This window comes from Crocodylus siamensis, chromosome 1, assembly GCF_052110815.1.
Source record: "Crocodylus siamensis isolate JL-2025a chromosome 1, ASM5211081v1, whole genome shotgun sequence".
NCBI lineage: Eukaryota > Metazoa > Chordata > Crocodylia > Crocodylidae > Crocodylus > Crocodylus siamensis.
The window spans coordinates 66,474,808-66,487,112 of record NC_143395.1 but is presented as its reverse complement, the minus strand read 5'-3'; the positions used below and the strand labels follow the sequence as shown (position 1 = coordinate 66,487,112).

Genomic DNA, 12,305 nt, shown 5'->3' with positions numbered 1-12,305 from the left:
ACAAAACAAAATGTTGTTAGGGAATTAAAAGACATAGACACTTCTTTCAAGCTATGTGAGCAATTATTGATAGGTTCTATCTTTTGTACCATAACTAGATATTGGTACCAAGTGTCCATAATTTTTTTTAAATACAAACTTTGTCACTATTAAAAGGGCCAATGATTTGCCTTTCTAACCCCAAGTGAGAACCCTAGATCCATATACAAATTAAGTCATGTACAGATTAAGTCAAAGCCATACAAAAGTGAGCAGATAATTTCAGTCTTGCATTATTTTCTGAATGCTTTACCAGCCCACTAGAAAAATCAGTTTCCTGATGTATAAAACCTTTAGCACAGCTTGAATGATTCATGGTGAGATCAGACCAGTGTCTCAAAACTATAGTAAAGGAACACAAGTATAATTTTGTACATCATGACTCAATTTTGCTCAGAAAAAAGATTGTTGTATTGTTAGCAGATTACAGAGCACTGTTATTCTGAGCTTGTATTTGTATGTACCCCTGAGAGAAAGAAATGTTGGACTTTTTCATTTCAGTACTCAAATAAAGAAAATTGAGGTACTGCAGCATAGAAATGCTCAAAGTCATTGAGCACTGTGGAAGAGACTTCATTAGAAAGAAATGGTTGTAATCGCTAGGTGAGGCTTCCCTTGATGACTGTCTGGAAGTTGAAGTTTGTACAGCATGCAGCACCCTGACTTCTGGCAGGGGTCGGTTGCTAGTTATTCACGTGTTCCAGAGTCTGCACTGGCTCCCAATACACAATAAGGTGCTGTTCTGACCTATAAGGTCCTAAATGGTCTGATCCCTGTGTACAAGTAAGTGGGTCACTTGGCCTGCTGGCTTTTGAAGGACAATTTGCAACCCTGTGAGATTCTCAGTCAGTTTTCTAAAGCAAAGGTCAGCCTTTAAGTAAATAAACAAAACAAAATCCCTTTATCCACTCCGGCACTGAGAGGGAAGCTCCTTTCTCTTCCAGCCCCAGCACAGCAGCCTGGTTCCTTGCAGCAAGCTGTTCCCTTCACAACTTACTTCTTGCTGTCTCTTGCTTTCATCTTTGGGATCTTTTAAAGTTCCCAGTAGGACACTTCCTTGTTACTCAAAGGGCACAGACAGATGTTAGGGACCCGCTCTAACTCATGGTGCGTTATGTAAAGCGCCATGAGCTAGAGCTCCCCTCTACCCCGCAACCCAACAGATGTAAACCAGCTGGGGGGAGGGGGGCCTGGAGACACCCTGCACTAGTCCAGGCCAGCTAAGCCTGACCCCCTGCTACCCCCTCCCCACAGCTCCCAGGCTGTCAGCAAGGGAACTCCCAGTTGCTGAATGCCCAGAGCTGGGGTGGGGGGGCACCCCCTCACCTTGAACCAGGGTAACTGGGGTTGGTTCGCAAGTACTGGGGGGGGGTAGCTGGTCAGGCCTCCAAGGTGAGGGGGCTCTGTTTTCTCCCTCCCCCCAGCTCTGACCATTCAGCAGCTGGGAAAAGCCAGCACAGAGCTGCTGGCTGCTGAATGGCCAGAGCTGAAGGAGGGTGGGCAAGGAATGGGCCCCCCCACACCTTGCGGCCTCCGCAGCTACTCTGGCTAAAGTATTGCAGGGAGTCAGGTGAAGTGAGGGGGCTCAATTTCCCCCCCCATTTGGCCATTCAGCAGCCAGCAGCTCTGCTGACCCGCTGGCTCTCTCCCTTTAGCTCTCAGCTATTGGTTCTCGGACTCTCAACTTCCAGCTCTCAGCTCCCAGCTGTCTGCTTGCCTCTCCCAAGGAGCCTAACTCTCCCCCTCTGGCCTTTCTGAAGCCCCCTCTTCTGGTTCCCCCTCTTGGGAGCCTTTTATCTCCCTTCTAGCTATTTATTTCCCTCAGCTGGTCCCGTTGCCTAGGAAGCCGCAATCACCTTATATTGCCTCTGGCTGGGCTGTAACCCTTGTCAGCCTGCAGACTATCCCCAGGCTCCTTGAGCTGGCAGACTGCCATCATTATACATATCATATGCCTTATATATGGTGCATCTTAACACAGCCCAAAACAGCACTTGTTTTTCATATGAATGCATTGCATAGTTAACTCATGTTGAGTTTCTGATCTACCAGAATTCACCATAACCCGCCAAAATGAAAGAAAAAGATCCTTACTACATAAAGAATAAACTACATGTCCTTGTTTTCCCTTGCTCTGAGAATTTGCAGTGACATTTTTTGGTGATTTTTATCATTTATGATTAAAAAAATAAGCTTGCATAACTTATCTTCAGCATATATCTAGTGCTGTATTACACTATATATATCTTTAAAATCCTTAAAAATGTGGAGTTTGTAATCATTTATTATGTGAAGTTCTTAGAAACTGCTTTTCTTGTGAAAAGTAGCAAGATGGAAAGTTGAAACTTTTATTTAGGACTGGAAAAGATTAAGATTAACAGTAGATGAAAGTAATATTTTCTGTCATAAGTGAGCATACCTAAAGTACAAAAATAAGTCCTTATATTGATTATATAAGCTCTCTTGAATATTTTTAAAAGGATGCAGTGTACCAGGCTGTGCAAAATGAAAAAAATTCTTGGAACACCTGATCAGAGAACTGATTGCCAAAGTCTAGCCTATAGATCAAAAAGTTATTTGTACAGTATTTCTCTTTCAAAGTGTGCCAAAAGCATTCAAGTGCTATGTTTTTAGGCTTACTGAAACAGTCAGGAATGATCTTTGAAAAACAAGTTTTCCATATCTTAGAGAGAAAAATAAAATGACAGATGAGCCACAAAAAAAAAAAAGACCCCAACCTCATGGACCTCTAGTTCAGCACCTGAGGAAGGCTGAAAAATCTGCCTGTCTCTACCTATCTAGAGATCTGTCCCTCACAATCATTTTTAAATGTATTCAGTCATTATAGCAACATCAAGATATCAATATACATATACATATATTCAGCACCTGAGGAAGGCTGAAAAATCTTTCCCCCTATCTAATTTTTCAGCCTTTCTCAGGTGCTGAATATATGTATATGTATGTTCATATCTTGATGTTGCTACAATGACTGAATACATTTAAAATACTGATTGTTATGCAGAAAGATTTGAAGAACCACTTTCTCTTGTTACTGAACAAACATAGGGTGTCTCTTATAAGCTTTGTCATTGCATTTTTTAGGCTTTCCATTGAATTTAACAAGGGAAATCTCAAACTTAATAAACTGGAGGTTTAATTTCCATGTATTTTATTGAATTTATGTAAATGTTGTAAATAATTATTGTTTTTTCTAATATATATGTCAAATATTGGAATGATTCCCCTCATACTTTTTTATTTACTTTGGTAACATATGGAAGTAAAATAATTTACAAAGGGTTCTTTGTTAAGCTTTTTATGTTTATCAAATAATAGGGAAACATAGTAAGAATAACTTTCTGTGGGGGAACATGATGCAAATAACCACCTTTAAAGAAGTGATAAAGCATATTTCGTGCATATACTATAGAACAAATGGTCAAATCAAATGACTCGATCAACTGTAATAATGTCATGATAGTGTGTGAAGGATCCTGTACTGTTTGTTACATTAAAAAAAATATCTAAAGCATTGAACTTGATTTATTGGAACAGTTGTTACTTCTCTTCCTTTTTAATTTGCTGCCTTTTTATGATGAAATTTTGGACCTACTGAAGTCAGTGAAAGTTTTGTCTTTGACTTTAGTAGAACCAAGATTATGTCCATTGTCTGTGCTACTTACACATTTTCTGGCTAGGTAAGGCATTATAATCATTACTGATTATGTGACTGTCTCTGTCTTTTTCTGGCATTTTATGCCTTTTGAGAGTGGGAGTCATTAGTTTATTGGGGTAATTTCCTTCATTGCAAGAACTTTCCTGGCTTTGTGGAAAGCCGTTGAAGAGTTGGCGGGAAAATGTTCAACAAAGCAATTTTGTCTTGGAAAATGGGGATTCTGTAATATGAAAACATTCTGCAGTACCAACACAACTTGGAAAAACTTTGAAGGGAAACCAAGCCAACAGGTGGGCTTCTAGCATTCTAGAAAGCTGGTTCATTGGGCTGCCCATTTTTCTGGCCAGCTTGACTCACTGTCCAGCTCTGCCCAAATTTTCTTAGAAATGCGAGTGGATTTGGAACAATTGAAATTATTTGGAGTTCAGAATTCTTCTATTTTAGCCAAGAAGGGCTATGATCATATCCAGGAGCAGATCCAGCAGGGTGGATTTGATTTAAATTGTGATTTAAAGGCTTCCTGACCAGTCATAAATTTAATCATTGTTTTCTACAAAAAGTATATTGTTGTTTCAGATAAGTTTATTAAAATATTCCCAAACAGGGTCTCTTTAATGGCCTGACAAACCTGTTGCCATAATAGGTTTTCCCTTCTACCATACCATTCCCTCACTAGATCTCAAATCAATGGACAGGCTATACCCAGGAATTTATCCCTCAAGACTTCTGGAATAGTCTGCTCAAAATATTTTTCTTTTGTTTCCACTGCCCCTCCTCCTCCTTGCCCAGATCTATTCCACCCCCACAATCCTTTATTCATTTAACTTTAGTAATATTTCTAACTTGGCACTTTTAGAGAGAGATGAGGACTTGCCTCTGTGTACACAGACTTGCAGAGAGACAATAGGGCTGAAGGGTAGGTAATCAGGTCTGTTATCTCTCATTGTCATATATTGCTGTTAACAAGGATGTTATCTCTGTAGACACAAATCCACAGTTTGAGAACTAAAACTAAGCATCACAGAGATGCTTAATGGGATCTTCTAGACTGACCCCATAAGATTGGGCCCCTAATATAGTCCATGGCCTGTTGTGACCTATTTATAAAACATTTCTAAAAAGGTTACATGAATATATTGTCTCAACTAGTATATAATTAGAAGTTATAAGTCTTATTCCATGATGATATCTTTGAGCTCTAATATATCTTAAATTAAAACTATATAGGGTTTTTTAAAAAGCATCTTAAAAATACAATTAAATCAAAGAGATCTGATGTAAATAAAAAAATTTGATTTTTTTATTATTAGTTTTTTAAACTTGATTTGTATCTACCTTCAGATCCAGGATTTGGCAAAGTGGGGTGTGGGAGCAGCTCCTGGAGCCACTCCTTCTTTTCCCCTCCTTTTCTCTCTCCTCCCCCAACCACCAGTTTAGGCTGACTGTGCCTAGAACCTCTGGGGACTTTTTAAAGTCCTTAAAGAAGGTAAGAATCCCCTCTTCCCCTTTGTGCTTAGCGGCATTTCCCCTTCATCCCCTCCCCTGCTTGCTGCTACTGCTTTCCCTGCTGTCCTGGGGTGAGGGAAGCTTCAAAGCATCTTGCCCACTTCAGCTGGGCTATGAGGCAGCTGAGCTCAGATGGGACAGTGACAACAGCAGCAGTGGAGATGAGTCAGGGAAGGGTTCCCCCACCCTGCCTTGTGCCCCCAGGAGCAGATGCGGAAAGAGGGAACCCCTCCTGCCCATCATCTCTGCTGTTGTCAGTCTTCCCAGTGAGCCCACCCTGTGCAACCCAGCTGCAGCGGGCAGGAACAGCTTTGAAGTTTCCCTGGCCCCTGGACAGTGTGGAAAGTAGTAGTAGCAGGTGGGTGGGAAGAGATTTGCTTCTGAGCAGGAGAGGGAAAGAGCTAGATTCTTATCTGCTTTGGGGGCTTTAAAAAAGTACCCAGAGGCTTCTGGGGTGTGATTCAATCCAAAAGATGGATGCAGCCATATCACTGTACCCGCCTCTGGATCCGCCCCAATCACATCTTGTTTATTACTGGTGTTTTCATTGATGAAATCCCTTCATTGACCAGTTTGCAGAGACATCCTCCTAGATGTATGTGAAGCCAATTAGTTACCTATATCACCTCTTCCAGATATTTAACTCTCCCTTGACTATATTCTTGGCCATGAGATTGGGAAGTTCAGTATTAAAAATGGTGAACTGTATAATTTCTGGTTTATCTGCAGTTCAGTCCCTACGGCTACATCATACTGAATCCATTCTTTAAATCAAGGCTGTTCAACTGAGGGGCCAGCTTTTGACCTGAAGACCCCGGGGGCTGCCAGTCTCACTGGTGCACAGCAAGGCTCTGCATGTCACCTGTGTAGCTTGTACAGCATGAGAGAGGCCTTCATGGACTTCCAGAGCTGCCTGAGTGGGGACAGAGGGCTGTGTGCTGCTGACATAGCGAGGGCGGAGGCTACCCCCACGGCATGCTGGCATCATTGTGCAACCCAGGGACTACATGCTGGCACTGTATGTAACCCCTGGCCATATCAAAGTTGAGCAGCACTGCTTTCAATATTGTATAGTCTAGTGTCAAATGAGCAGCACAGCATTCACAAATACGCAGCCCACTAGAGAAATCCATGGTGTTATTGACATGTATCCAGTTTCTAATTGCTTACGTATTGGATCCATTACACATGCAAAGATCACAGGGAGAAAATGTAGCATGTGTCTCAGATATCCAGGTTGTAGCCATATTGGTCTAGAGGCAAAAGGAATCAGAACTCATGGTAGAAGCAATATTGTTTATTAGACCAGCTAGATGTCTGCAAAAAAATTTTTCATTTACAAGCTTTCAGGCACAGGCGCTCTTCTTCAGGCATAGGAAAAAAGACTGTAAAAGTTCTTCTAGGTAGAAATGAAAGTTCACATATCATAGGAGAGTTGAAGGTATGGTAAGATCTCCTGTTTGGAACAGTTCATTTTATGCAGATTAGGCTCAGAGAAAAGTTGGAATCGTTTGTTTACCTCCAAATTGTTTGGTGGCAAGCAAGATGTGGAGTCATATTTCCTTCTGGTTATGATGTTTCATATTTCACAGAAGAGTAAAAAGATGGAATGCCCTTCTGGGCAGGAATTTCTTATGTGGTGAGGTATCTCTGGGCTCTGTCCGAGGTAATTTTCATCATCACAAAGGCAGGAACAGGGTGTCAGGTTTCAGGTGGTAAAACTTGCTTCCTTCTTGTAAAATTATGAAGATTTCATTTCAGATGTATATCTTGCATGATATTTCTTCCTTCTTTGTTTTTATGGGACATCAGTTTTCTTTACTTTTTATCCTACATATAGCTTATGTGCTATGAGTTTGTTTATCGTGGGAGAGCTGCTCTGTTGATACAGTTGGTCAATGTCATATGCTAGTTGGATTCTAGTATGTGCGGCATGATGGGACATGGAGGGACAGCTAGGATATTCCAGTGATCCAACAGCTGATGGGTTGGGACCTCTGGTCAACAGGTTGCATCCCTTTTTCCTTCTGTACTGTCTTTTGTCCTCCCCACTGAAGGGAGAAAAGACATTTTTCATGTCCTGAACCATGCAGAGTTTTCCATGCAGTTTACCCCCTTTCAGGGCTTTTTCTTTATAAAGGTGTAGTCTTTGGAATGATTCCTAGTCCCTTGGAAATGCAAAGGAGGTTTGTTTTTTTTTCCACTGACATTGATGGGATCAGGATTTTGCTCATAGCAACGAGAGACAACATCTTTTAAACAAGTGAGTATTTTGGGCAAAATGACTAGTGTATCAGGGATTTAAATCTAAGCCAGTTTCAGAGTGCTGTCAGCTGTCCTCCTAAGGTGGACAAGATGAATGCCCTGTACTTTGTCACTTAGAAAGAAACAGCATTTGACATGCAAGGAGAAAAATGACGTATTTGGCTTTCATTTACAGTAATACAGAACAGATCATTTTGCTAATCCTTGCTGCAGTCTGAAAACTCCTGCAGCTGATTCAGTTTAGCAACAAGATATTAGGCTTAGGGACAGGAAAGGGATGCATTTAAAAACAGGAAATAAAATAAACGAAGTAGAATCATTTTCTCATTTAACACCCACTGCTTTGTGAACATACCAAACATCTTTGGATTAATATACTTTTTCTTTCTTTTTCAGGTGATAAATAGATTCTAGTCCATATTTCTTTAAATGGAGTCAAGAAAAGTTCTTTGTGCCTTTTCTACAATGTGAAGACTAACATTTTGTTAAGATGGGTAAGACTAACATTTTGTTTGTGTGTTTTTGTTTTTCTTTTATAGGTTGCCTTTTTGAAAATATGAAGAATCCAGACACATTAGTGGAAAATTCTTCTCAAGTTAACATTGGATGGAACACAAAAAATTAAGGATAATTTCAGAGCCATTGAGGATAAAAAGAAAGACATTTTATTTCATCCTTTTTCTAGCTTGCTATTTCATTATGAAAATACAAAGCCAGTAACAGAGAGCAATAACTCAGGGAGGCATATGCTACATACCTGGAGTTCTGAGAGTGACTTATCTGCCATGTCAGAAAACTGGTATTTCTGTAATGATGAACTCTTCATTGCCAAGGGTGAAGAAATTATGTACCAACCTCTCTATAGCACAGTACTTCATAAACCGATTTGTCTTGAATGGAAAATGAAGAACAGGCAGCCAACAGAAGGTATAAAGTATTCAATGTAGTGAATTCTGAGAAATGCATGCAGTACTTTTTTCTACTTTGTTTGGGTTGGTAAACCTAAAAGGTCACCAGATAAATAGAATTTAAAAATACAAAATGATGTTTTCCAGCAACCTTGGGTCTGCATCGCACAAATTCCTTTTCAAGAAAGAAACTGGTATTTCCATGCCTGTACTCTGTGTAAAACTAGATGAAATTGACACTGCTTCCATTAAAATTTACAACAAAAAGATTTTGTGATTACTTGAAAGAAATGACCCTGCAACTTTAAAAAGAAGCATGTGTGCTAATGTAGGCTTTGTAGGAGCTGTTAGGAGTTCTTTTGACAGAATTCATCTGTCTCCAGGGCAATACATCCTTGCATACGTTGTCCTTCTGAGATACCTCATCCCTTCTTTGGAGAGACCACATGTTTGGGCGACATAAAGTTGGGCAAGCTGCCATATTAGGGCATTTATACACATACTTTTTTTCCAGCTACACGCCAGTGATCTGCTGCTTTGGAGCGGACTCAGTTGCTTTACATGTGAGCAGAGGCGAATTGGACTGCACCCCGTGCAGTTGTATAAGCGGTGAAGTGCACATCAGTATGCAGAAAATGGCAGTGCTGCACTTCTGAACTAAAGCACCTCCAAGATGTTATAGTTCAAAAGCATGCCGCCGCCATTTTCTCAGAGCTGACATGGATTTTGCCACTTATACAACTCTATGTGTTGCAGTGCTGGGTGCTTTTCAAAGCACCTGGTGTTGCAATACATGCATGTGTAAAAATGCCCTTAGAGACTAACTGCTTCAGAGAGGTATAAGCTTTTGCAAGTGACAGCCTGCTTCATCAGATGATAGCAGGCTGTTACCTGTGAAAGATCATGTCTCCCTGTATCTGTTAGTCTCTAAGGTGCCACCCTGCTCTACATTCTGCTTGACTTTGGAAAAGCATGGCTATCTTTCGTATCTGGGTGGGAGTGTAGTTCAATGCCATTCAGTTCTTCTGCTTCTTATGAGTCTGTCAGTGAGGGTGCCAGTTAATGCTAATTGGAGTTGGTGTGATTTCTGTGTTGCAGACACATATCTGCTTGTCACTGGACTGATATTTCCAAATGTACTATCTACGGAAAAAATGACTTTTTCTTGTTTTTGGATGCAGGGTACACTGCTTCCTCTCCAGTTGTCAGTAATCACTTTTGCCTCCACTGCTCAGAAAAAGTACCTGAAAGGATTTGTACATGTGGGTGGGCAATGGACAGAGAGAGATGATCTATTTATCTCTATACAAGTAATACTATTACTTTTGTTCAGCAGTGGCTCTCTGCTCTGCCTAAACTAAGGAAATAGCTTGAGCTGCATGAGGGAATTCATATTTCAGCTCCTTTTCCTAATGCAAACCTCAGCCTTGGTTTTATACATATTTGAAACCCTGCATTTTGTAACCTTCAGAGGCAATCTGTTTTGCTATGCTACACCCTCAAGATCACCCTCATCAAGGGGCCAAAACCTTAGCAAGACTCACAAAGGCTGACGAGACAACCCAGGGTTATAGTTAATATTAGCGTGCATTTTGGAAGAGTTATTAAACTCCATGTTTCTGGGTTTAAATCAGTCTTGGTTCTCTGGGCATGAGGAGACCTCCCTCAGGAGGCACTTATCTGTCTCCATGAATTCAGTCAGCGATATGATAATAAACGAGCTGGACCATGGGTCTGACTCAGTCTGACGATTCCTAAGACTCTTGGAGAGAAAGTGTGTATATGGGCTTAGGGATGTTTGTGTGCAAAAAAAAAAGCTGTTTATATGGGCCACCTTTTTTCAATATCTATCTTCAAATTAAGAAATCTGTTCATTTTCCAGAGGCTGTCCTTTCATTTGAACTGGGTGGAAGGTCACATTCTGATTATGTGGAGTCCTCTTGAAATCTCTTAGATTTCACAAAAAGCCAATGCTTCATTTACATATTTATCAGTAAAGTTGTTTTAACCCAGAGACTGATCCTGGAAGGCCCTGGGCTTCCCTTGTGAGTCACAGGACATGAATGGGAGTTGAGCACACCCAGCAGCCAGTCTGGGTCTTCCTCTCCTTTTTTTAACTATTATTGTGTGGTTCACAGTATTCCTACAGGATAAAAAGTAAGGGAGTTTTGCAAGTATGTACTAAATAACTAGACTGTCTAGTTCCATGACATTTTGTCTACACAACAGTCATTTTTGAATACTTATGAATAAAATACGTTTTCCAAATCAGTTTGTCTTTTTATTCTTTCTCTGTTGTATAGTGGTCTCTGTCTTCCAGAATATGATTAAGCCCGTCATGGAAGACATAGCATTCTAATCATGCAGTCTGATTGCAACCTCAAAACCTCTTCCAGCGACTGTTGTGGTTTTGCATTAATAGCACAATCTTCTACTTCAGCCAGTATTTATGCTTTGCTTGTTCAAAATCTGTTGCTTTCCCACATAATAGTGTATAATTGGCATAAAACGTTAATTTAACTCTGATTGGAGGTCTGGTTCTGAGATGACCAGGTGTAAGCATATCCTTAATTTTATTAATCAGAAATAAAATATTTAAAAAATCTTTTTAGAATGAGGCATTGGGAGAGCGATAAATTTAATAGAAATCTAACCCCTCCTGACTTGGTTTTCTGTGAGTGATAAACATGTAGAAGATGAGAGAATACTGGACTTTTGGTGTTCAGCTCTGCAGCACTCTAGGGGAGATATAGGGAGGAGGAGAAAGCACAGGTAATGCAAAGCCAAACGTACAGACTCACAAATGTAGATTCTTTTACAATCTTCTCTTCCTCTTCTTTGCTCCCAGATCTTAAAAATAAGAGTTGTGAGCTGTCAAAGATTAAACAGCCTAATTTAGCCCTCTTATAGACAGCCCCCTTGCTACACCTTACACTAGTGCATCTCAACTAGAGGCACCCCTGAATAGATAGATTTGAGGCACCCCTTAATGATTCAAGGCACCCCTCACAAAATGGCATCTCTTAGTTTTCACTCTTTTTTGACACCAGAAAAATAATAGCGAAAGTCTTCTGTTGCAAAGAACTCAGAAAGATCACCACAGGTCATAATGTTTTAATGGTAGGAATTGCAATTTGAAAACTCTGGGTTTGTCTTGTGAATCGTATTTGAACACCTAACAGTGCTAACATTGTGTGGCACCCTTGAAGGAATCTCAAGGCACCTCAAGGTGCTCTGGTACTCTGGTTGAGAATCATTCCCGTAGACTACATTTATATAACCACCAGAGTAGGGAGCATGACAGGGAAGTGCTGGGCACACACCTATAAGCTTGTATTTTGGACATGTTGATTAGCATGAGCCCATGATTAAGATGATTAAGTTATATCTGTTTTGGGGTGTAGCACACATGGGATCACTGCTGTGCTTCACTGCAGCACTTACTTGGTAAGCTTCAGAAGTGTTCTTATCAGAAAACAGGTTTCCTTTCCTGTGAGCAGCAGAAAGGGGGAAAAGTCAATAAATTTCCCTCGGAAGGATTTGGAATGACAACAGTCAATGTATTATTCAGCCAATAACTTCTGTTTCTATAGCCACATTCCTTGTTTTTTTTCTTTTAAAACTTTCAGCATTTTTATGTGATTGTTTGTGTATTTGAATCCTGATTACTTTAATTGTCACTCAATAGCAGTCTTTTCTTGTTAAGACCTTATGAAAGGGGGAATGGGCACTGTCTTTGCGAGACAGTGCCCATCGTGGTATAAGAGCAACCTGTTTCTATTTCCAGTTTTAACATGGATCTGATGGTGATCTTAGGGCATTCAGTTCACTTCTCTGTGTCTCCCTAAGTGTTGAATGAGGTAGTATGAAATCCTTTTATAGAGCAATTTGAGAGCTACAAATGAAAC

General features: G+C 40.4%; 1 protein-coding gene across 2 annotated transcripts in view; it reads left to right on the top strand.

Annotated features, from left to right (window-relative positions):
* The window catches only part of UBE3D (ubiquitin protein ligase E3D), a 175,361-nt gene extending 164,693 nt beyond the window's left edge, over window positions 1-10,668 (top strand). For both annotated transcript variants that reach the window (XM_090035559.1, XM_090035548.1), the window contains one exon: window positions 8,029-10,668. In XM_090035559.1, the coding sequence (XP_089891685.1) occupies window positions 8,029-8,041 (13 nt within the window). In that variant the 3' untranslated portion in view covers window positions 8,042-10,668. The remainder of the gene's footprint in view (window positions 1-8,028) is intronic.
* Window positions 10,669-12,305: the final 1,637 nt, after the last annotated feature.